At 37.6% G+C, this 26628-nt stretch overlaps 4 protein-coding genes across 4 annotated transcripts in view; 3 read left to right on the top strand and 1 right to left on the bottom strand.

Annotated features, from left to right (window-relative positions):
• LOC115622139 (putative phosphatidate phosphatase) overlaps positions 1-26628 on the top strand; it is a 132709-nt gene that overhangs the window by 99601 nt on the left and 6480 nt on the right. The gene's annotated exons all lie outside the window — the stretch shown is intronic.
• LOC115622138 (putative phosphatidate phosphatase) lies at positions 7301-8914 on the bottom strand. Its single transcript, XM_030515997.1, has one exon. The coding sequence runs from the start codon at positions 8767-8769 to the stop codon at positions 7756-7758; it is 1014 nt and encodes a 337-aa protein (XP_030371857.1). The 5' UTR covers positions 8770-8914; the 3' UTR covers positions 7301-7755.
• On the top strand, positions 20169-21352 carry LOC115622137 (putative phosphatidate phosphatase). The gene has a single exon (XM_030515996.1). It carries the CDS (start codon positions 20324-20326, stop codon positions 21350-21352), a length of 1029 nt encoding a protein of 342 aa, XP_030371856.1. The 5' UTR covers positions 20169-20323.
• Positions 23375-24292, top strand: LOC115622141 (putative phosphatidate phosphatase). Its single transcript, XM_030516001.1, has one exon. It carries the CDS (start codon positions 23375-23377, stop codon positions 24290-24292), a length of 918 nt encoding a protein of 305 aa, XP_030371861.1.

The raw sequence follows: 26628 nt of genomic DNA, 5'->3' as shown, positions 1-26628 counted from the left end.
CGTATTTCATGATTCGTTAAATTTTCGCATACGCCAAAAAGAAAAACCCAAAAAAAAAAGTAAAACAAGAAGAAAAATACGTAAGACATGGCAACCGCCCCCAGTGTTCGCCTACCGCTACCCCGCTGGCGAGCAAAGAAAAACCAAGTGAAAACAGGTTTTCCCCTGGCAACCATTGTGATGTCTACCTACAATGAAGTTGACGGTAGATGGCAGACGATATGGCTAGATGGCTGCCTGCCTGCCTGCCCGCCTTCCTGCCTTCCCGCCTCTCGTATGTGGCAGTAATAATTCCAATGACAATAAACGTTGTCGTATTTACAAGTACCAACACACTTACACTCTCACACACACACACACACACACACACATGCTCGCACATACTGTGACATGAATTGATGAGAAAAGTTTTTGAGGAAATGTCAATAGAGTAGCAGAGACAAACTATGCTGCGTCAACGCAGACCCGCCAAATCACAATGGGACCAACTAAAAAGTTTGCAGCAACAAAAAATCTGTGTCTTCCTCAAAGCCTATAAGTAAGTTGTGTTTGCCGTTTGTGATCAAGTTGAGTTCCTATTTTTCATTACTTTAAGGCGCCCATTTTTCAACAGAGCAACAAATTTGGGAAATTTTTTAATATATTTATATCACTTTAATGAAATTCTGTTTAAATACACGCTAATTATTTATGAAATATTGGAAAAGTTTCCTTCTTAAACAGTAACATTATCGACTGATTGAATCTAAGAAACAACTGCGTTTTAAGAATTGCAAAGCAAATAATTAAAAGGTTGCAATACTTCATCCTCTTCCGATGCCAAGAAATAATGCTCTTCAGATGCATTTTAGGGATTAACACAGGAAATTGTTTCCGATATTCACCTCTCCACGAAAAAAACATTTTATGAAGATAGTTTTTAAATGTCTCCAAAGAATTTATTCTACTTTTGGACATTCTTAAGGGAGCTAAGCTACTTACAGCTGTTGACAACTAATTAACAGTCACTAGAATTCTAGACTAGATTTGATTTTGCGACTCTCATAAAACCTACAATTGATCTAACGGTATCCGATCACTGCTTATCTTTTAGATTTCTCCTTCTTAGGCTTTTTTAGCTTATAAGATGCTTTTTATATTTTGTATATATTTCCTATGTCGACAGTCAATGTTTGTGGACATAAATAAATAAATAAATATCTCTTCTTTAGCTATTTCTTTTTATAAATGCAGTTCAGTTTTAATATGCACCGCAACGTTCAATTAGTAATGTTGATTTTTAAGTTGAGTTTTGTGAGTTTTCCGTGTCAGCAAATTATTTTTTCCATTTTTATACAAATCAAATGTAGATTTTGTTTCTGAGAAGGCATTTTAATCAAATTTGGTTAATAGAAAATATAATCAACCGTGGGTAAAGGTAATAGTTCTTCCCCAGCCGTAAATTTGAAGATAATTTTAAATTTACCAAAGTTCAATAATCTGTACATTTATGGACAACAGAACATTATTGATGGGATGCTTTAAGTACTTAGCGATAAGTTCTAATGAATATATTATAATGCTTCAATGAAGATTTATTGAAAGCCAAAATATTCCACTTTGCTGTGATTGATGAGCTGCATTTGTGTTCTGATTTTATGGAAACAACTCTAAAATACCTCAAATTTTGAAATCGTTTTAGTTTAAAGCAAAACAAAAAATTTCAAAGAATAAAAAATTTTTTAAGCGATTGAAAGATCTGCTAGAATATTTCCTTTTGGAATTTGCTGAAAATCTCATTTATTATTATCTCTGATATTCCAACACCGATTTAATTTGCACACTTTGGAATTATAAGCTTCTTTTCAATTTCGTTTTAGCGCTTTCCAATTTTGTTGAGCAACCCAATTTTGCGCCCATCGTGCAAACTGCGGCATCTTTGGCATTTATAAATATCATGTAGCAAAGGTAAAAAGGCAAAAAACAGATATTGTAATTGGAAAAAGTAAAACGCAGCTGCAGTGTGCATAATACTTAGAGGCACACACACTCACACACACACACACACACACACACACACACATACACACAAGTCCCTCCACGGACCTACTCAGTCGCAGAGTCTTTGCCCTACCAACCATTGAGATTCGAAATTTATCTGGAAGATTGCACACAATTGTTTTCTGTTCGTAAAGTGCTTTTTATACGAATTTTTTCGGGTATATGCGCGATGTGTGCTTAAAAGTAAATTGTTCCGCTTTAGTTTTGCGTTTCCACCCTCCCCCCTCCCTCCTGCCCTACATTCAAGTATGTAGGAGTATTATAAGTATATATTTCTATGGCTTCTCTATTCTTTGTAGTTGGGATGCGGTCGCATTTGGTTCGCTTCGACAAACCACAATAGACTTTTGTTGTAGTTGAATGCGGCGGCAGATATCTGCCGTATCAGTATCCATATCTGTATCCATATCTAGGTGACTGTGTAATGCGCCTCAATTGTGCCAAATTAAACATCAATCGTGCACTGGCAAGGTAATTCCGTTCCAAATGCACAAATCAATATAATTTTTCGTTCGAAATTAGGAAACCGCTTGATTGAACTGCTGGATAGATAGTACGAGTATTGAAATTGATTTTCCCGAGCAATTGATAGAAAGGTCGCAATATATACATAAGCCTGCAGGAAGTGCATTTAAAAGCCAAATTGGCACACGAAAATAGCAAATTGAAATATTTGTGCAAGCGAAATGATTTAAAACCATATTTATAATTCGAATTATACAAATAATAGATTATAGCTTGTGGTCTTTTAAATAACGGAAATAAACATTTCAATAAGAATGCAAATAAAAAAAGACTACAATTAAATAAATAAACAAGTTGATTAAATTTTAAAGTATAAGAAATGCTGCACAGCATCTGCCAAGAAATTATCTTTGTATTTACACAAATAATTTTAGAGCTGTAATTGATTTGACTTCGTGTCGTTCTTAGATATTTTTCAATTTACTTGTCACAAAATAAATAACGAAGCAACAGACATACTTCTTATTCTATAAATACATACATTTAATACAGCCTGTACCCAAAGGGTGAAAGGCTATACTAGTTTTGTGCGCATGTATGTAACACACAGAAGGAGGCGTGGCAGACCCCACAAAAGTACAAGTATATATATTCTTGATCAGGATGACAAGACAAGTCGATATAGCCATGTCCGTCTGTCTGTATGAGCGCAAGGATCTCAGGAAGTACAAGAGCTAGAATAACCAAACTAAACTGGCATCCAGGTTCCCCTAAGTCCTAGGCAGGTCAAGTTTATTTTTTTTATTCTGATACACCCCCACTCCCCCGCAATTCCTGTTTTTTTTTATAAATTCCGTAATTCTTGGAACATTGAAATCAATTTTGGTAGCTACATTCAGTTAGTGCTTATGTGTCCGTGTGCCAAGTTTCATCATGATAGGTAAATTCTGAAGAAAGTTATAGCCATAAAAAAAATCGCTGCCCATGCGCTGCCTGCAGCTCTGCCCGCAGCGCTGCCCGCAGCTGTTGTTGTTGTTGCTGCTTGGGTTCAACTTTGTGCTTCATGCATACACGCATATAAACATGCATAGACACGATGATGTAAATGTATGCTGTTAAAACTGTTAATAATAAACATGTCTTCTATGTATGTATTAAATAAATTTTCTTTATTAATTTAATTAATTCAATTTTTTTTAATAATTTAATGTTTTTTTTTAATTTTCCCTTTTTGTGGAGAGTGCAGGCTATTTTACTGTCGGCCTTGCTCGACTGTAGCGTTCTCTCTTGTTTTATCTAGAATTAGTCAGAGGCATCATCAGTCCTACATTCCATACCGAATTCTAATAAAGAAAATTGCATGTTTATTCGAATTGTCCTTTGTTCATATTGGATTTGTTAACATTGGATTTGTTAACATTGGATTTTCTCATCTGCTTTATGTCTTCTTTATGGCTTGCTGTGTTTTTGCTTTGTTGCTCTGTATTCGTAGGCCTCACTAGCCTCCGACTCGCGTCTCTTAATGTCTATTATTTTTGAATAATTATAAATTATTACTTGAATAATTACAAGCCACATTATTGAATTGTAGTCGACAAATTCTGACTGAATGCCCAATTAATGTACTTTGAATATAGCTTTGAATATAGCTCTCGAAAATGTCACTGAAATGCATTCGAAGGAAAAAATCATTTCACAATCTCTAGATTCCTATGATTAAGTGCTGCATGAGTTCTGCAGAAAAAATTTCATTTTTGAAATTAAAGATAAGGTGAGTGGCCAAAAAATACTGCAATCACCGGCGACTTAAATTATATATCCGGTCTAGGAAGCCGTTCGAACAAATCACATAAATGAGTAACGCAAACGATGCATCATAAGTATTTTGTGATTAGCAAGTATTATAGATTCACTTATCATTATAGATTGATAAATTTGTAAAGTAGATGAAAGAATTCAAGCAATGATACTGTATCGAAACAAAAAATGAATTATTTAAAATAAATTTGTTGATAATCGCTGGGGTCGCACAGAGGCGGCCAACAGAATCTGTGTGAATACCCGAATAATGGTTTCATTTTTATTATCATTAGATGACGCAGTGGGCTTGAAGTTTATTGGCGCCGTTTAATTAAATTAATCGAATACCAACACAAACTCACGTTGTTGTTAAAATACGGTTATCAGGTGCGAAATATTATGTGCACTCGATTGCAAATAAATTCACGTTTTCTAGGGCTTTTTTTTTTTTTGTAACTGCAGCAACAAAGAAATATTACTACTTATAGTATGTACGATGTATATACTCGTATGTTGGAAGGGGGAGACATGTTTGTAGAAAACCTGGGCGAATCAGGCATTGACATTATGAAATAGTAATTACACCTGCTATCTCGTGTAGATGCATGTTTTAGCTGGCGTTGACTATACTTAGTTTATAAGTACCTTTAACTTGCTGCCTATGAAGCGATTAGATACGAAGGCAGGCACATAAAAACAAACTTGTATGTATGTACATAGAATAATATTGTGCTTGTGTACCGACAACATTATGAAGGCAATTACATATTTGCTTTTATCGACAGGGACTATCAGCAATATCTGCTGTTGTCTTATCTTAAAGCGTTCCTTTGCGAGTTCTTTTTTATATACTTTTTTTTTGTGGGTGCATACATACTTGTATATGTTAAAAAAACAATAGAAGCCACAAGACGCCAGATAAGTGTTTGGTTTCTTAGGAATTGGAGATATGCGGAAATATTTCAAATTTTTCTGCCTGTCTTGATAACTGTTGGTTTTAAATTCCATTTTTTTATGTCAGGGTAATAACTAAATGATAGTAGAAGACAACAAACTATAATATATATATTTTTGTAATTCTTGAAAAATATCGAGATGCACCGAGCGGGAAATAGTTAAGATCTTTGTGTAATCCAAAAGACAACATTTTAAGAACAGAGAGTTTAAATAGCGAGAAAGCTTAGAGATAAAAGGCGATATTAAAAATTCTGCTTGCTTAAATAATTGCAATTGCATTAATTTCATGAAATAAACTTCAAAAAGAACTGGAGAAAGTTTGTTTTTTTTTCAAGCTACAACCTCTCTCATATACATTTTAAATTTTTGCTCATATTTCGCAATTAAAGAAACTTTTTTATAAAATATTTTAAAACGACCTTCACTTTTTAAAATGGAAATTAATAAACTCAAACATTAATAGTACGGCCTAATCTCCATTTAAAATGCTCTCGCTTTATAAATTGTTTATTGAAGTGTTAAAAAGAAATTATCATAAAACCAACGAAAGCATAAATCAATCGAGGAATAAATATATTTGTGTGCCATCGTTTAGGCACACAAGCTAAATGAAGCTGAAACAAACAGAATCTGAGAGACTAAACATAATTAACGCACACAAATAATAAACGCTTAATAAATTAATTTATTCATAAATCTTTGGGTTTACACACCAAGTGTCACAAATAAATGTTTTATATGCGGGTTGCGGCCAAGTAGTTCTCGTTTTTTTTTTTTTGTTTTTTTTTTTTTTTTTTGTGTATATTATTTATAATTCGTTATCGACAGCTGTCGCAAAGAACTTAAAACTGTCTGAGGCGGCGAGCAGCGAGCGCCACTGCTTTGGCCCGCAGATTCCTTAAGCTGATTTGGAAGCACGTTGGCGAGCTGCCCACTGTCCCCGGTCCTCTGTCCTCTGTCCACTGTCTACTGTCCACTATCCAGTGGCCAGCACTTCAAAGAGACTGCGGCGCTGCTGCGGCATTGTTTATAAACAAACAAGTTGCAGACGAAGTAGAAGTCTACGATACCCCAGCAAGTCTAACGGCACATATCAGCGACAATAAATGCCGGCTTCGCACAGTCGCAAGAAAATCGAGAATTGTTGACAAATATATGAAGAGTTGTAATTAATAAAACTGCCTTCATTTCAACCAAACAATATAGACAGTTTTGAAGAGTTAAAAAGTTAATATGAAAATTCGTATTATTTAAATTTTCCCCGTGCTTTAGTTCTATACAAGCAAAGGCTTCTTTAGTGATTTCTTTAGTTTAGTTTATAATATTTTTTTACTGAAGTGCCGACTCTTCAATATATTTATGTGACAGTCATATTTATTGCCAAGACTTACTATAGAAAGTTTAGCCTTATCTAAGATTTTTGTTATAGCATCAAAACTCTTATAGCTGTCTTAAGACGTCTGTTCAACCTCCTTTTCCTGTCGCAAGCTTCGCTTATAATTTGCATACAAAATTAAAGACACATGCCAGCAAAATAAATAAATACTTTATTAAAAATGGTTTCATATTATTATTATTATATAAGTCTATGATAGTTAGTGCTACGAATAATTATGTTCTACAGTTAAATGTTTTTCAGAATTTTAATGTTTATTTTGGTCATCAAATTTTTTAGAGAACCGATAATTATGTTTTGAACTGCTAATTATTATTATTATTACTTAGCTATTTAAACCATATAATACTATGTTAACTTATTGATTTTAATTAATTAACGGTTGCAGAACAGCTGTTAGTATATTTGTTCAAATAATCAAATTACATAATTTTTCGAAAGTGCTCCAATAGTGAACTTATCCCGTCTTAAGACTTCAGCGGTATTTGAACAAGGATTTTCAGTCAAGTTAGATATCAGAAACAAATCCAATTAATGTCGAAAATCGGTATTGGATAACTATGAAAGTGTATTTAGAATAATAAAGCTTGCAATGATATGGTTTTTTGAATGTATTTATATTTGTCAGAATAAATATTTAATAAACAATATATATTTTCCGATCTGTGATGAAGAACAAAATATAATTAGTTTTTAAATAGTTATTTAACAGTTATTTGAAAGACTAAGAAAATTGTACTCCTTTTAGTGTGTGGTGAAAATTTTAAGATAGAGGAAATAGTGCGGATTTATTATTAAATAGGAAGTTTCTTGATCTGCCCCATTGTGCTGCCAGATTAGGCATTTCCAGGCAGTTACACAATACTGCTTGGTTTTCCTAAATCTCGCAAGCACAATTATAAAACGAACGCTGCAGCAATACGCCTATTAGGGGAAGAGGTAAGTATAGTGGAAAGCAGGTAAAGAGTGCGCCGCGCGCTTATCACAAGTTTCTTTACATTTCGATTTCTAATGAAAAAATTGTTGAAATAGCTGCACAATGCCGCTAGATGGAGGCGGACCGGCATCGCAGCGATAAGCCACCGTCGGCTGTCAGCTTAGACGGTATTTGGCAAGCCCAGCGTAATAGGCGGTGGTGTCGGTGCTCGGGACGTGGGCGTCGTCGGTGGCCTAAAATCGCAGTCCGCCGCCACCGAATCGGTCGAGGTGGCGGACAGAAATTGCACCTTTGTGGTGGACATGGTCGAATTATTATTCTCGGCCAAGAGCTGATGGTGCTGGTGATACTGCCCATGGTGATGGTGATGGTGATGATGGTGGTCGGGACTGTTGGTGGGCGCGCACACGTACCCGAAAGCAGCCGGACTCACTAGGCTGGGCCGCGCACGCAACAGATCGCCCACATAGATGGCCGTGATCAGCGCATAGACGACGCCCAAGATGGCGCCGGCCAACACATCGGACCAGTGGTGCCAATAATCGGCGACGCGACTCAGCGATATATACCAGGCCGCCATCAGCAGACCGAATTGCAGAATGTGCCGCAACACCCGCACTCCCCCGCGCCCTTGCCACACACTGTGCAGATAGAAGGCCAGCAGGCACATGGAGTAGAAGCTCAGGCTGCTGTGCGCACTGGGAAAGGAGACGTGCAGTTCGCGCAGCTGGCGCGTCGACAGATTCCGATTGCTGCAATAGAAGTGCTCCACATAGACGTCGGCGTTCTCCACATCGGCGCAGCTGCTGCCATCGTGCAGCCGCGGCAGACAGGCCGTGTAGAAGTGTGGACGCAACCGACTCACCACTTGCTTGGCCAGCTCCGTGGTCAGATAGGTGGCGATGAAGCCGAAACTGAAGATCGCCTCACTCCTCCACAGATTCCACAAGTACTGGCGCATGCGGAAGTTCTTGCAGACACGCATTATCTCCACAATGCAGACGAAGAGCATGGGGAGGAGGAGCATCATGACCAGCAGCATCGGCACCGTAATGGTGCACTCATGGTAAGGATAGCGCAGGGACAGATCCGAGCAGAAGAAGCCGCGCTTAAAACTGCGCATCATGGATAGCAAATAGAAGTAGTAGTCGACCAGTATGGCTCTGAGGGTCATCAAATGTTGTTGGGAAGCTCGCTTAAACAAATTGATTTTGCAAGCAAGGGATTTTTATAAGTATGTGTTGCTCTGATTAGCCGATTTTATTTATTAATTGAATTGACAATTTTTTATTTTATTTAATTTAGCAGACCACGTTTAACTTTGTTTTTAAATTAATTTTTTTTTTTTTTTTTTTTTTTGTTTTATTTTATTATTCAGCAGGCTTGCGGGCTTTTCTTATAAATTATAGCTTGGTATTTTTATAGTTATTTTATAGCTTATATTGTTGATTGTTTGTCATTCAGAAGTCTCTCATAAATTTTTGCAATTGTTGGCTGGCCAGATAGCGCTATTTCGGATGCTGCCAGACATCCTCATCAGTGACCTTTGCTGTTGGATTAATGGCACAGTTTTAAAGAATTTTCTTCAACTTGGTTTGACTGCGAAAAGTGCGCAGCTTGCAGTTTATTGTTATGTCTCTTTTGTCTTGTTGTTGTTATTGTTGTTGTTGTAAATAAACGCTGCTGTTGCTGTTTGCAAATTAAGAGCTTTGTTTGCATATTTCATTTGAATTGTGCAGCTCACGCTTTTTACACATGTTGTGTGTAAATATTTATATTTGGCTTATGCGACAGTGTTTATTTGCATGTAGTACCGACGATTTACATTTTATATTTTTTTTCCGCTTGGATTCTCCGTAAATTAATAGCTTGGTTATGAGTTTTTTTTCGGAAGATTTATTTGCAGCTGGCACACAAAAACTAAGCACCGGCTATCAGCGTCAAATCACAACACTTGTCGCCACGCGTTTTAAAAGTAATTTCGCGAAATAACAACAAATAACAGCAAAAATTCGTCGCTCATTCACTTTTATTTTTTGGCCACCAAATTGCGCATTTAGTTTGTTTTCGTAGATCTTTTGAATGCGCCTTGCTTTCACAAAAAACGAAAAAACGAAGCGAAACGAACTCGTACACGAAAAAGCGCAAGTTACTCGTATTTCCCAGCACGATTTTCCGCATGTTCGGAGTTCAAAGGCGGCACTCGAGACGAATTCACGTGCAACTGTGGCGGCATTTTCGTGGATGGCGAATCAGATAAATTAGCTGTTGCTTCAATCGCCAGCAACGATTGTCAGTCAGTCAGTCAGTCAGTCAGTCAGTGTCAGTCGGATTGGATTGGATTGAATGAGCGAGTGAGTGAAGCGGGTTTGTTTCGTTTCGGAACCGTTTCGGTCGCGTGCTGGTCGCTGTCTATGCCGATCGATGCGGCAGCGCTGGAGTTTTGTTCGCAGCGACCGATCGCTGCTGGCGACCCGGCGGCAGTAATGCCGACGTCGATCGTGGCCGGTGGTTGCTGAAGATTGGGGCTTGGTGGTGGTTCGATCCGAGAACCCACCACAATATTTTGTTTTGTCTCTTTTTTTCGCTTTTTGCATTGATATTGAATTTCTTATCAGCAGCAAGCAGCGTGGTGTTGTCGTTATTTATGTTTGTAGCATGCTTGTATGTGTGCGACGCTTACGCTAAGTGCGCTCGTATTTCTCTCTTCTCTTCTCTTCTCTTCTCTCTCGAAGCCACACTGAGCGCTAAAAGCATTCGACTGCCTGCCAATGGCACTGCTAATGAGGAAACCTTGGAATTGTTTGCTAGGTTTGTATTGTTCATTTCTTCACTTGTTTACTTGCCATTACGAGTGTTTACTTGGCTCGCAATGAGCGCCCATAATGATGGAACTGAGGAGTGCCAGCCTGAACGTGCCCATTGGAGTAGGTCAGGCAGGCAGGCAGTCAGGCAGGCAGGCAGTCAGGCAGGCAGGCTGATGTGTGGCTGCAGACTGTTCTTCGCCATTTTCCGGTCTATAATGCTCTGCTCTGTTGTTGCCATTGCAGCCGCCGCATTTATGACTCTTTCTGCCGTTGATGTAGGTCGTTGCTCGAGCTGAGACTATGACTAGTACTATGTGGGTTTCTTGACGACGCTCCAGCTCTTTATGTTTGCTATGGTAATACAAACGACTGCACTTTGCAGATATTTTTATACCCTGTACCCGTAGGGTAAAAAGGGTATATTAGGTTTGTGCAATGTATGTAACATGCAGAAGGAAGCATCTCCGACCCCATAACGTATATATTGTATATTCTGAATCAGCATGACGAGAAAAATCAATCTAGACATGTCCGTCCGTCTGTCCGTCCGTCTGGATGAACGCAAGGATCTCAGAAACTATAAAAGCTAGAATAACCAAAGTTGGTATCCAGATTTATTTCATTTTTTGCAATTCCCCCCCCCCCCCCCCCTTTCCCCGCCACAGAATTTCGTCAATACCGTCCACATTTCAAAAGCTACCCTAACCAAACTTTGCACTTTAACAAATAATCTATACAATTATCTACCTTTGTTTAAAATTGTATCTAAATCGGTTAGTTGTAAGAAAAGTTATTAGCGAAACAATTTTACTTCGGTACTACGCCCACAAGCTGCAGCATCAAGTTCGCTCTTCTTCTTCCTTTTGCTTCTGCTAGAGGCGCATATACAAGTACCTCAGTGCCGGAAGTTTAGCTGGGTACAGGGTATTTCACTGTCGGGCTTGCTCGACTGTAGCGTTCTCTCTTGTTTTATTTTGAAATGCAGCGCGCATGCGCAATTGCATTGAAGTCTCCTTATGGGCAGATCTATATTTGCACTTTACATTATGCGCATTCTTTAATGATTATTTTGACTTCTCACGTACGAGAAGGCAGCAGTTATGGCCAAGCAATAGTTCCTGAATTGTTTCTACATTGTTGCAGAGACTCTGTTGCAGACATGAAGATTTACATGAAGTTGGACTAAGTGCCATTATCACCAACAGTTCGACAGTTATTTTTTTTTAATTTTCTTACCACACTTTTTATGGCCAGTTTATTGGAGACGAAAATTAATGAACGCTTTGAGAAGCAATTAAAACCCAACAAAAATTGTTTTTTGAACGAAGAGTATTTTTTAAAATTCCTTTTACTATTGCATAAACAAATTATTCATGTTGGCATTATCTATTACTTAGCTTGAAGAAATCCAACATTTATTATCCTCTAATATTATTACCGAAAGGCTATGCATTTTAAAAGGTGCCAGCCCGGCTTCTGAATACCCTGCGCCTATCTAAAGAAGTTCCACTTAAATTAAGTTCACCGTTCCAATCATTCCAATGGTAGCTATATAATACAGTTCAGCGATTTTGATAAAATTTCAGATTATGGTGAGCAACTATATTATATTTGCTATACTATAATCATACTAATTAAGTGCAACTTAAATTAACTTCATTGTACCAATTATTCCTATGGAAGATACTTGTATAATACAGTTACGCGATTTTAATAAAATTTCAGATTATGGTGAGGAGCTAAATTATATTTACTATCCAGATCTGGGTATGGTTAAAAAGTTAAAGGTGTTCATACGGACGTACAAGGGACACACAATTTTCGGGAGTTTTGAGACTTTCCAGGATACCCTTTTATCATTCGATTACATGATATAAAACTATACCTAAAATCAGACTCCTATTCAAAAAAGGATTATATAATATAACTAAATTTATAAAGAGTTTTAAACAATTAAAACGTACCTGTGCATTATAGAAATTATAATATATGTATATATTTATACACTAAACCAATGAAAATAGTCAAAAAGCTTCTACTTAGCAATCAATTTAAAGCTTAAGGAAAACTTGTTAAAATACGTTTTACATTAAGTTAAGATATTCACAATATTCAGAGTGTCTTTCAAAGGTTTTCGAATCGTTTGTAAATCGTAAATCAATTTTCTATCGCATTGAGGTTTGTTTCCCTAAGCAAGTATTATAAACTATGTATGGTAATGCGTAGTCTGTTCCCCAAAATGTTGCCCATAGGTGGTGCCACATTATAAAACGTAATACAACAACAACTGCGAAGTACGCCCCACTTGTTAATTTCAGCTCCCCAAAGCCAGTGTGCGTACAAATGTTGGCACGATTAGCAAGTCATATCAATGGACGACCACAGCACGCGCCAAAACGAAGGAGAGAAATGAATAATAAAAAAAAAACACGGGTATTAATGAGCTGAGACGACAACAACAAAAGCCACAAAGCGACAGCTCGATCGTAGGGTTTCTGGTTTTATGAAAACGTAAATGAAAATGGTGCGCTTCAAGCAATTTGTCAATTTGAATTCAAACGGCAATATTTCAATTTTATTATTGACATAATTTGTTAAATGCGGAGGAACAGCAACAACAACAGCAGCACCGACAGCAACATTCACGATTACGGCGACAATCCGTGAATTACACAAGCCCCATGAGTAAATAAAAAGCTCAGACTGTCTCGCCCGGCAAGTAAACAAAAATTAAACAAAAACAAAAAAGGAAAAAAAAATCTGTGATTAAAGCAAACATGTGAAGTCGCTTAAAATTTTTGTGAATTAATTTCCACCTGCCGCGTTTCAAAGTGAAATTGCTCGTATTTAAGCAAAATTATGATTTTCATATTGTTTTGTTCTTTATATGGCAATTGAAAACACGATAAGCGCTCGTTAAAAGCGGGACAAATTTGTTGAGACCGTTGAGAGCCGCTACAAATTCCACATCCACCTGACGATCTGATTGACGCGCATGTCGCCACCGTATGTAACTGATAAGTGAATCGGAGGGGGGTTTTGAAGGGGGGGAGACATACGAATTGTGGAGATTGTTTGCACCGATAGGCATGCGGCGCTGCGGGCACTGCACGCGTTACAAATCAGGTGGGGCTCCTGTAGTTGCCAATGCACAGTGGGCCAATCAGCTCGTCTGTGCGGATAAAAAATTTCAAATTGAAGTCGAGCTCGCACATCGTTTAATGGAAGCATTTCTTCAGAGATGATCTGAAAGTTGCTAATTACTTAATTTGTTTGCACTGGGATTGCTTTTTATCTATCGATGTATTTTTTTTTATTTTCCAAATATAGACAGACTGTGTCGTAGATTTTCTTGCCATAATTATATACATTTTTTAAGAAATAGTTCCCCACTTGGCATCGAAAATATGGAGTTACGAAAGCGATTAAATTGTAAACCGATTAAATATATTATTTTTTGTAAAATTCCAGAATCTATATTTAAGTTTTAAGAATCGGTTTCTTAAATTAAAAGTTAAAGTTTTTACAGAGTAATTAGCTTTGAATTTGCACTAATATTCAGTTAGATTATTATTCATTTCTCAATTGGAATTATCACAGCTGAAGTATATAACTAATTTATTGATTTTCTCAAACAAACGTAAATGAAATTTTTAGAATTTCCACATAATTTTCGTTCTTTATCATCCCTGGAAAGTGTTGGCTAGTCATGATTTGATTTTTGCCAATTCAGGTGATAAAATAGCGCCACTGTGCAGTCTCTGATTTATCAAAAGCTGACAGAAATTGACAACGCTCTCTGGTAGCTCCACTTCTCCCTGCAAGGCATGGAATGTGTGACAATATTTGTTTGTAATTCTTTTTGTTTTCGGTTAATTAACATTTTGCGGCTATTGTGTCGATTATTTGCGTGCAATTGCGGAAATATTTCTGTCTCGCAATAAGAGTACAGGTAATGGAAACAATAACTTTCGCAAAAATTTGGCCCCACAATATATTTTTGGTGCAACTTAAGTATTTTTTTGTTGCTAGTATTGAGATATATAAGCCAAAAAATAATAGACAGTTAGTACAAATTTGTTAAATAACATTGCTCCCGTAACGATTAAATATTAAATTAATATTTAAGATATATTGCACATTATTCAACTGCTATTTTCTTTTATGTGAAGATAAATACTTTGCGATTAAAGACGAAAAGAGGTGGAGGTTTAAAGCCATTATTTTTCTGCGAACTTGTTCAAATTAATTTGGTTTTAAATTTTCAATATACACTAGAACTATGTCGCAATGCCTATACTATATAAGAGTAATTACTTAGGAAGTTTTTATTACCAAAAATTGTGTGTATTCCTATACATGCAAGTACAAATATGTTCACCTTATTTTAAACTTTAGCTTAAACATATTCTCCAATTTCCAATTCTTCTACAGCTCATTTTAATAAGCAAATCAGAACTTAAATTTAAAACAACTCGGGAGCTTTATATCCACATTTGAGGAGCTTTTGTTAAATCATCGGCTTAGAGCTTTGGTAACAAGTTTAAAGCACAGACACAGCTACAGCTGAATCGCAAGCTGGTTTTAAATTTTTGTAAGTCGGTTCATCACAATACAATACAATACAATACAATATAATAATACAACGTAAGAAAAAATAAGGCAGTAGGTATAAATTAAATAAATAAATAAATTTTTTAATATTTTTAAAAGCCTCTCTGTGGCTGACTCTTTTATATTTTTAAAGTTGTTTGTATTTCTATCTACAAGTAGAACAGAAAAAACGTCAATAGCTTGAGACTTCACAATCAATCTACAATAAAGCAAAAATAAACCCTTACTACAAAGGGAAGGATTTTTACTTACGTTATCTTCATAAGAAAGAAGTTGTAATGAGACTATATATAGTATGGTTGGTAATAAACTTGCTCTGCATATGCAAAAGAGCAGTCTTCATATAAAGTTTGTTATCCCTAACTGTTATGGTTCGGAGTTCATACGAAGGGGCATAACTGTTGTTATTCGAATCGTGATATGGAGGATATATATGTGCCTATAGCAGGGCATCCGCCTGTTACACACACTCAACGTTTAGACTTTTAAGTACACCCTTTTACCCATCGGTATTAATATTTCTTTGTAGCTTGTTTAGTCCATCTGCATATGAGTGGGTTTCCCTATTCACTTACTAAACAGAAACCGAATAAAAAAGACAAAAATGAACTCTTACAATAATATGTATATGGGTAGCATAAATTTTGCTTCTTATCTGGCCACACAAAGACCGGTCGGGCAGCAAGCGTTCTACTTCAGTTGAATGTTTCCAGTTTATCCAAAAGCGATAGGCCTTTTACTTTAATCGAAATTTATTCAGAAGTCATAAAATTAGAATGGCTATAAAAAGGTTATAAAAACTTTGGACTACATAGTGGAACAACTTAGGATATATGTCAACTGCCTAGTTTTAGAAATTAGAAATACTCTAAATTTAAATTGAACAAAGTTATTAAATTGCATTAAAATTGTTGTGATGGCGCGCAATATTCGACTTCAGCATCAAATCAGAAGCGCAATCAAACAAAATGAAACTAAATTGGCTTTAATTCCGTGCACGTGCAATGCACTCGGCAGAAGAGTTATAAATCGAATAGCCCAGTTATGTGCGATTCATCGGTTGTGGCGCTTAAAGGGCATACTAGATACGAGTGGATGGCGCAATTAGTCATGCTTTATAAATAGACACACGGAATTCCTTGGCGTGCGCACTGAATAAACATTAAGAACAAGATAATATTCGCAGAGACTCATTAAATACGATAGAAGATAAAATCGCGACATCCATGATGCATCACAGTTATATTTATATTTATATTTATATTTTTTAGCATTTATTTACCCAATCAGCATAAATATCAATTTCAAGTTTCCATAATGACTTAATTAGCAAGCCACAAATTTTGGACAAACAAAAACTGTCAAATTTCTGGCCAAATATTAACGCTAATTTAACAAGTTAACGAGCTGTAGCCATTTTCAATTAGCGCGAATATAAAAAAAATTAATAGCTCCGACAAATCAAGTCAAGTCGGAGCTTAGAATGTTTAAGCTCTAGCTCTAAGCTTCTCAGCGGAATGCAAAGCTCTCGCTGCAGGTGCGATGTATTTTTCGAAAAGGGCATTCCGATAGTTGGAGTCAACAGTGGCAATAGTGACGTCACTAAATATATTAAATACCAACTGGCTATTGAAAACAAATCCTTATTCAAACGAAATCTTAAGCTTCTCACCGGAATGCAAAGCTCTCGCTGCAGGTGCGGTGTACTATACTTTATGGAAAAGGGCATTCCGATAGTTGGAGTCAACAGTGGCAATAGTGACGTCACTAAATATATTAAATACCAACTGGCTATTGACAACAAATCCTTATTCAAACGAAATCGGTGCATGAATCACACACGAAAGTTTTGTAGGAGAAAACCCCAATGAAAAATGAAAATAAATAAAATCGAATAAAACTGCACACTCATTCGGCCACAGACCGGCAATTAGCGCGCCCCTCCCGCTGCGTCACCTCAACACTTCACTGGCCAGGGAGCTGCTGTTCGGTTCCACTTAATACTCACAAATTATGCACACGCATAAACATGAAATGAAGTTGGAGATGCGGATGAAAGGCTGGGAGAACCGTTGGCCAGGCCTACTCAACCACACAACCACCTCATTATACTGCTCTTAAACAAGTTTTGAGATTTGTTCGTGATTATTGCTTGAGGGGCGTTGCGAGGGGGGCTTGGCAACTCAACAGGTAGGCCTGTCGGCTTGCAGCTTATTTTGCAGCTCTGAAAATTCTCTCCGACAGCTTCAAACAAAGTTTAGAGAAACCTGTTTTTTATTTCAATATTTTTTGCAGGCCATCGGTGGGGGAGGTGCGGCTCCTACATACAAGTACATTGGTATTTCGCTTGGATTGAGTGTTGGATGATTATTGTTTTTATCATTTTTTGCAGAGCTTCGGAAACCTGAGTATGCAAGTGCTTAATATATGTACACAGTAAGAATTAAGGGGAACATAGCACTGAATAGAAATACGTACATATAGAATGCTTTGGGAAAAGCACGGCTTACTTTTAAGTATTAGTCAAGTATTGAAAATATAACCAAATTATTTCTACAACTTATGACAAAGATAAGGTAAGCTAGAAAAGATATATATACTGTAGAATAAATGTGATTCAAGACTCGCTTAAAACCAAATCAAACAAACACGCTAGAAGATTTTTTTCACTAAATATTTTTATCCCATACAACCCAACACAAAAAGCAAAGAACAAACTCCTTACAATCAATAATTTGTATAGCCTACAATGGAAGTGTTTTATGTTCACTTAAAAGAAAAAGAAGCATAAAAACAACCTCCTGATATTCTCTTTTGATAGATTACTCTATAAAAAATTCTTCTTTGGGCATACATTTTTAAAATGAAAACAAAAGTTGACAAACTAATTTAACAATTCGAGAGCTCGCTATGCCATACGAAATCGCTAATCTGAGTCTATTATCAGCCATTGTGGGTTTATTGCCCTTTGTTCCAACATTTCTAGAAGTTCATGAAATCGAACACCACTTCGGAATCAGATAATAGCAGTATAGACATATAGTAGAACGATATTTCAATCAACAATCACCATTTTTGATTGGGGTTAAAATATAAGTTTCTTCAAATAAATACATACTTGAATAATTCGAAATAATAATATAATATTCCAGGAAGATTTAAGTGCACATTTAGTTTAATTTTAAAGAACTTATATGTTTAACGATGTAACGTATTCAAAAATTCCATCTTTATATGATGTTCGATAATGTTGATTATTTTAAGAGAATTATCTTCGCTATTTGTCTTCCATCGTGGCTTTATCTTGATCCTATCGTCGATATTTTCGACCCATTATTTTATCTTAAGGATTAACTGAGCAGTCCGGGATAGGCTGATTTTGATTGTAGTTTCTAATTTATTTAGTTTTTGTGTGATATAAAAAAGTAACACATACACGAGCTAATGACTCTAAGCTATATAGTACTTGCACTTATCCAATTTGATTCTGATATGTGCTTAGAACTAATTTCCTTAAATCTTTGTTTCATTCTGTTTTCATTTAAAGATGAAGAATCGCAACAATGTATACTTCTAGAACTAGAACTAGCTAATGGATTTAAGTAAGAGTTAACAAAATTGCTTTTTTTTAACTTACAGGTTGATTGCTTTTCTAGTGTAATCTTTTTTCGACGAAAGCTATCAAGATTATAAAACGAAAATAACAAATCAATCAAAAGAAATTATCTGTTAAGTGAGCCCATTGGTTAACGAAAAAGTTATAAAGTTCATTTTATTGAAGTCCAAAGTATAAATAATACTCGTACTAAGTATATAAGACAACAAATTGTATACTTAAAAAAAAGAGACGGAAATGAATTTACCAAAAATAAACAACAATTTAAACAAAAAAAGAAACCGATTTCAAACTATTAACAGGCACTAAAAAGTAAAAAATAATTGCGTATTCTTCTACAACTTAATATTCCATATATAATGTAGATACAGTTATTGTTATTTTTGGAGTCGGTGTCAGCGGTCGCGCGCCGCGCCAGTCAAGAGAAAGAGGCCCTTCATTACGAACCATTTCAGATTCTTTTCTCTTTCTATATCTACTACTTCATTCTTACGGTAATTCCTTGTGTTTAATGTTGACTATATTTTCGAATCAGCATTTCCTTGATTACCCGTATGTCTCAGCATAGTGTCGTATTAAAATTCATTTGATTCGTTTAATTCGTTTAACTAGGTACCGGTTTATTTGTTGTTTCAAGGTAGCAGATATTGTCACAGTAGTTATACGTGTATTGTCGTATAAAAGTTAATTTGAAATTGGGTTTAATTAGGTATTGGTACCATTCTGGAAGCACCAGCTTTCAAATGGTATAAGAACCATTAAAAACAGTTCACCCAGTCGAGTGTACCGAGGTAACAAACATAAAAAAAAAAAAAATACAGACGAATTGATAACCTCCTCTTTTTTGAAATCGGTTAAAAAGATGAAAATCCTTTAGCAGAAACTATATACACGTGTACTTAAGAAAGCGGTCATTTATCAAAACTAATTGACTCATTACATCCAGAAATTAACAAATTATTTTCTTACCAAAACTTACTCTAAGAATCGTTTATCAAACAAAATACTATCTTTAACGACAAAAATGTCTCGACCTTTGCATTAAATATGAAATTCCTTAAATTGCGTATACGCCGTGTTTTCCAGGCCGATTTCTCAGAGTGCATTGCCAGTCGCAATTTGTAATTATTCCAAAAATAATAAATAAACAACAAATGTTTATGACGTGTTTGTTGTTGTTGATGTTTGCTGCTGTGGTTGTTGTTGCTGCTGTAGTTCAGTTGCCACAGCAACAGTAGCAACAATAACAGCAACAGCAACAACAACAACAAGCGTAAATATAAGGCTGAAAAGCGGAATTTCTGACTGACTGACTGACTGGCAGACCGCAAAGCCAAAGCCAAAGCCAGCGACGTCAACGAAACAGCTGAGCAAAGAGACAACAGCAACAACAACAACAACATGAATAGCAAGTTGGCCAACAAACAGCAGTCAGTGCTCAGACAAGATACTCAAGCGACTCGGTTCGGTTAGTTAAGCGCGGTTTGGCAGCGAGTTAAGTCGCTTCGAGAGCTGGCAGTCGGATTCGGATTCGGATTCGCATTTCTCGATTTCTCGTTTTCTCTACTTCTCGACGTTTTTTCGACTTCTCGGGAGCCTTGTGCGTGTTGTTGCATCGCCAGAGAGCTGCATCGCCAGCTTCGATAGTGAAGTGAAATTGTTGCGGGAAAGTATCCGTCGCCCATTCGAGCATGTCCAAGTATACGAAGACCGCACGCGGGATCTGCGATCTGCTGCTCTTCGTCGCCCTCAACGCCTCCAATTTTGCGCTGTACAAGCTGGTGAGACCCTTTAAGCGCGGCTTCTTCTGCGGCGATGAGTCACTCGGCTATCCGTTGCGTGAGAACACCATTGGGGCAGCATTGCTCATCAGTTTGGTGCTCGGAATACCCACATCGGTGATTGTGGTCGTCGAATTGTTCAAGCAGCTGCCGGGCCAGAATAACGGTGCTGGAGGAGGATGTGATAAGCGCAAGGGTTGTCGTCTGCTGCATCGTTTTGGGCAACTCTACAAGCAGGCTGGCTACTATCTGTTTGGCTTCGCGATGGTCACCTTCGCCACCCTGCTCTCCAAGAACTGTATTGGCCGTTTGCGGCCACACTTCTATGCCGCCTGCCAGCCGATGCTGGCCGATGGCACCAGCTGTGCGGATGTCCAGAACCAGGGCCGCTACATCGATAGCTACACCTGCACGAATGCGAATGTTACGGACTTCATATTCCAGCAGCTGAATCAGTCCTTCCCCAGCGGCCATGCCAGCATGATGATGTATGCGATGCTCTATCTGGCCATTTATTTGCAGGCGGCATTGAGCACCAGGATCTCGAAGCTGCTGAAGCATCTGCTGCAGTTCCTCTTCGTGATGCTGGCCTGGTATGCGTCCCTCACGCGGATTACAGACTTCTGGCATCACTGGTCCGATGTGTTGTCCGGTGTGGTGCTGGGTGCGATCTTTGCATTCCTCACCACCATCTATGTGGCCGATTTGTTTGCCTTCAAGCGTTGGAATCGCGGCAGTTCTGGCGCCTACTGTACGATAAAGAAATCGCAGGTCTCGCCCAAGAATTCGGCTGCCAAAGCCACCACCGGGGCTGTGGCAGCCGCCGCCGCTCCCCCCGCCCTGCCCGCCTACACCTTCGGCACTCTGCCCTATGTGGCGCATCCAGCACAGGCGGCGCATTATGCGCAAACCTACCACAACTATGGATATGTGCCTTGAAGGAATGCCACAGCAGTTGGCCCAAGGCAGGTGCTCGAATAACGCATTCATTCACACACCCAGACTCACACACACACACACACACACACACACACACACACACACACATTTCTGTTTTGTTAATCATTGAATCTAGCAAATTAAATTTGGAAACAAATCACATCGTTTGTTTTATTGGGAAAGTTTGCTAATCTCATCACCCCTCCCCATCTCATAACTATGCGAAAATATCGTCTATCTGGCACATCGCCACAGATATTAGAATATTTTGGGTAAAAGTTTTATTTTTGTTTACGGGCGGCACTGAAACGGTTGTTCCCAGTCATGCATAATGCTTTGCTTTCGCTTCTTTTCACTTGCAAGCTTCGACTCATGTTTTTATTTATTTTGAATGGATGATGAAAATATTTATATTTTAAGAACTTTCCAGCACCCATCACATTCGAGTTGTGTTAATAGATTCCAAAGGATGCAACATATATATAATTACCCAATGACCCGTATATGTTCTAGCAAATGAATAATGTTGAGCCACAAATCGAGTTATACTAAAAGGTTTGGTTTAGGAAAAACGTATTGGTAATAATAATAAACAAAAATATTAAAGAAGGGCCTAGTATTCGTGAAGAACAGTGGTTTTCCAATCCAAGAGATTTTGAACAATGTTTAAGAAATAATGCTGATATAAAATGTTGTTTAGAAGTAAAAACAAAAACTCGATGGTTTTCAGTTATTTTTGTTAGTTAATTCTTTTTTTACTCAGGGATGTGTAAAAATGGTTTAAGAAATAAATACTTTCTGAATTTCGTTTCAACAAATTTTCGTAAGAGGGAGGTAAAAAATTCCTCGACATTGTTGCTTCATACTTTTCGCCATTCCATGTTTGGAACAAGTAGTATATATATATATATAACATAACATATTTCAGATGATTTCAATAACCCTGTCCCCATGTAAGATAAGGTTTTGAACACCCCTTGCAGATGTCGAATTGGTACATGATATGGGAATATAAAGAGTAATATAGAATATTTTCTTTTCTGCTATTGAGCCTTATAGAGCTCTAATAAATTACATGTTTCCAGCTTACCTGTAAGTAGAAGAAAGTGAATTTTGATCAGTAAAAGGTATATTTGAAAGAATGTATCAAACGACAAATTTTGGGGAAAAAAATGGGTAGAGTAAAGTCAAAGAGAAAATTAGATTGGAAATATTTCATTCGAAATATCGAAATGTTCTTGAAAGAATAATCCTAACATTTTATATTCAAAAAGTTGTTTCAAAGATAATCCTAATACTCTATATACAAAAAGTTGTTTCTAATTATATATCCATTGAACAATTTTGAGTAGATTAGCGGAGAGTATTTAGTTTCTACACAATTCTTTATATTCTAATTTTCACAGTTCGATTCTGATTTCAAAGAGCGAATAAAGATGATCAACAAGCATACATTCCAATAGTCTTAGAACATAGTTCTTCGCTTAGATCGGGAACATACAAATCCGCAAAGTTATTCAAAATATTTTACATAAATAGGCCGCAAACTAAACAGTTACTTTAGCTTTTGTGCAGCATTTGTTCGCATATTTGCCAAAGATCGTCAGTAATGTGTTGACTGAGAATAAAGAGCCCATTCGGAGACCCACAGCCCACAACTGAAACGAACTAGCCACATTGCTAACTAAAACTAAAAGCGACTTTAGAAATGTTGTATAAATTACCAGAAATTAGCATACTTAAGCAATCGATGGACGGAGAGTGCAAAACACGCCACAGACCCAAGAATCTAGTGACCTCCAGTGGTGTCTCGCTATCTGGCTGGCTGCATTGTTTCAAAAGCGAACGGGGGAACAAAACAAAGAACAAGATTTTGAAACAAGTTTTCTTTAAGCATTTAGTGTGTGTGTGTTTCTTTTTTTTTTTTTTTGATGGGGGTATTTAAATTTTAGAAACGGCCATTACTATGGCCGGGCTAGTCCAAAAATCCAGCAGCCGAGGGTCCGAGCGGTTAGTGTGAAAATGTGTGGCAATCCGAATACTCGTCTGCTCTCGCGTCTCATCATCGACTTTCTGCTGCTGCTGGCCGTCTACTGTGTGGCTCTGGTGGTGCTGCCCCAGCTCTTGCATACTTTCGAGCGTGGCTTTCACTGCAGCGATGCCAGCTTGCATTATCCCTATCGCCAGCCGTGGCTCACCAAGATCCACTTGACCATTTTGGTGATCGCCTTGCCGGCCGCCTTCGTGCTCGTCGTCGAGATGCTGCGCGCCGCCTTCGTGCCCACCGGACTGGAGGTGAAGCAGCGTTTCATTTTCGTGGGCGCCCGCATTCCGAGCTTCATCAGCGAGTGCTACAAAATCATAGGCCTCTACCTGTTCGGCCTGGGCCTGACAATTCTGGTCATCCGAGTGACGAAGACGGCGACAGGACGTCTGCGTCCCTACTTCCTCGATGTCTGCCAGCCGACCTGGGGCGAAGCGAATGCCGAGACCTGTGCCCTCCAGCCCCCCGGCAATGCCTCGAGCTACATCGAGCACTACGACTGCACGGAATTCGTAGCCTCAGCGGAGCTGCTGGCCCTGGTCCGACACTCGTTCCCCAGCGGCTTTGTGAGCACCGCCAGCTATGCGATGGCGTTTCTCGTTTACTACTCGCAGGTGCGAATGTTTGCCACTTGGCTGCGTCTGCTGCGCACCTCTCTGCAGCTGAGCTTCGGCGCTCTGGCTCTGCTGGTGGCCTTTGAGCGCATTTCCACCTACCAGAACCATGTGTCCGATGTGGCCGCTGGCGTGCTGCTGGGCCTCGGCATCGCCTCCTTCGTTACCGTCTTTGTGGCCCACCTGTTCCGGCAGGTGCGGGTCAAGCGGCGCCAGTGGCCGCGCAACGAACAGATCTACGGATATGCCGGCTGCTACGATCGGCCCACATACGGATATTAGACAACACTGTTAACTCTATTAGTTTTAGTTCAATATGGAGGCTGGGGTGCATTTAATAAACTGCCCATTTGTTGCTAAGAGAAACAATTGCTGTGACATTCTTTTTTTTTTTTTTTTGTTTATACTGCAGTCTTCATTAAATTGTTAGCTCGGCACGTATACCAAGATTTTTTTTTTAATTTTTGCTACTAATAGCAGCGACTAATTTAAAAATTGTAGTTTTTTTCTTTATCAGCAACTGAACTTACAAATCTCGCACGGAACGGAACGATTAGGGTTTTTATTCATTACCAGCACTAGCTTACAAAATTACAAACTACAATTAAATGATAAGTTATGGATCCGAAACATTTTCTTGCAAGCGACAATTTCCGTTTAAATTATTTGTTGTGAAAAAAAGTAATTAAATATTGTATGTATCTCTCTCTATTTAGCCGGATCGTGTCAGAAATGTTCCGACAACTTTTCTTAAACCACGAATCAATTTACAACGCGACTATCTAAGGCTGCCAAAGAACACTCCAAGCGAGTCTTCTATTTCTTGTCTTCTATTTCTTCTTTTATTTAGTTTAGTGACAAATGTTTGGGATCAGCAAAAATATTAACGACTTTAGCTACAACATTAAAATAGATAGATATTTTCTACATTCCGATGGGCAACTGAAAGCACTTTCTAATGTGACAGAAAATACAAAAATTTGACCTTATTATGCTTTAAAAGGATTACTAGGATTGTATTTATTTATTTATAGATAAACAGTGCTGTCGATGTGAGAAAAAAAAACAAACAATACAGAACTTATACAAGATAAAACTAAAAAAAATCAAAACCTATAGAAAAATGTCAAATAACGAATCCGGCAAATTATTTATTATTTTGTTTTCCACTAAAGCGGATTTTTCGATTACACAACTTTATTAAGCCCCACAAAAACCTAAATTAATTAGGCCCAAAGAAATTTTAAAACATAAAAGGCAAATGCGGTTTTTCATGCATTTCTCCAAAGAGTATTATATCTCCTATATGGACATAAACAGCCCCGATTTGGGTAATGGCTGTTGCATCGAACAGCAAATGAGTGCAGACCTCGTGACCCAAATCGGGAAACTGTTGAGGTGCAAAAAAAATCGCTATACCAGCAGATATAGTCACCACCTGCGAGCTCACTGAAACAAGCTGGTTAGACCACTTTCTATATAAAAAGCCGTCCCATATCCTGCCACAAGAGCAGGCACTTTAGTGACTTCATGTGAAGAAATCAATCAAAAACCAGAAACCCATCGTCTATTACCCAAATTTCTCAAGATAGTATCGTACTGTACGCAATATCTGCATACTTTTAGTGTGGTTTATGCTATGTACTTATTATGGCCAATGATTTCCAGCCAAGAAACAATTCATTAAAAAAAGACTACACAATCCAAGCTTAGGTATTCGCATGGAAAATGCTTATTTTTTACCAAAATGTTTTCTGACCGTTTTTCCTCATTTGGAGCTGATCTCCAAATTCTCGCATCCATTAATCACCAATCAGTCAGTAATTATTCTGATTCGCTTCCAAATCAAATCCACGATGCTTTCAATCGTAATAAAAATTTGTAACTTCTCTTCTTGTTATTAAATTTTCTTCACATTAAAATAGTACTATAAGGACGTATATAAAACAAGATAGAACGCTACAGTCGAGCAAGCCCGACAGTAAAATAGCCTGTACTCTCCACAAAAAAAGAAAAATTAAAAAAAAAAATTTTTTTTTAAAAATTAAATTATTAAAAAAAATTAATGAATTAATTAATTAAATTAAATTAGAATATATGTTTATGTTAAGTTTTAACAGCATACATTTACATCACGTACCTATGCGTGTTTATATGCGTGTATGTATGCAGCACAAAGTTGAACCAAAGCAGCAACAACAACAACAGCTGCGGGCAGCGCTGCCGACAGAGCTGCAGGCAGCGCATGAGCAGCGATTTTACTTATGGCTATAACTTTCTTCAGAATTGACCTATCATGATGAAATTTGGCACACGGACACATTAGTACTAACTGGATGTACCTACCAAATTGATTTCAAAATTCCGAGAATTACGGAAGTTATAAGAAAAAACACGAATTGCGGGGGAGTGGGGGGGTGTATCGAAAAAAAACTCAAACTCGTACTTTCTCGGTCTTAGGAGAATATGGAAACCAAGTTTGGTTATTCTAGCTCTTATACTTTCTGAGATCTTTGCGTTCATACGGACAGACGGACAGACGGACAGACAGACGGACAGACGGACGGACGGACAAGGCTATATCGACTCGGCTTCTCATCCTGATCAAGAATATATAT

Source organism: Scaptodrosophila lebanonensis, unplaced genomic scaffold, assembly GCF_003285725.1.
Source record: "Scaptodrosophila lebanonensis strain 11010-0011.00,11010-0021.00 unplaced genomic scaffold, SlebRS2 tig00000043-arrow-pilon, whole genome shotgun sequence".
Lineage (NCBI taxonomy): Eukaryota > Metazoa > Arthropoda > Insecta > Diptera > Drosophilidae > Scaptodrosophila > Scaptodrosophila lebanonensis.
Note: the sequence above shows the minus strand (reverse complement) of the source record. Positions and strands in the feature narration are given on the sequence as shown.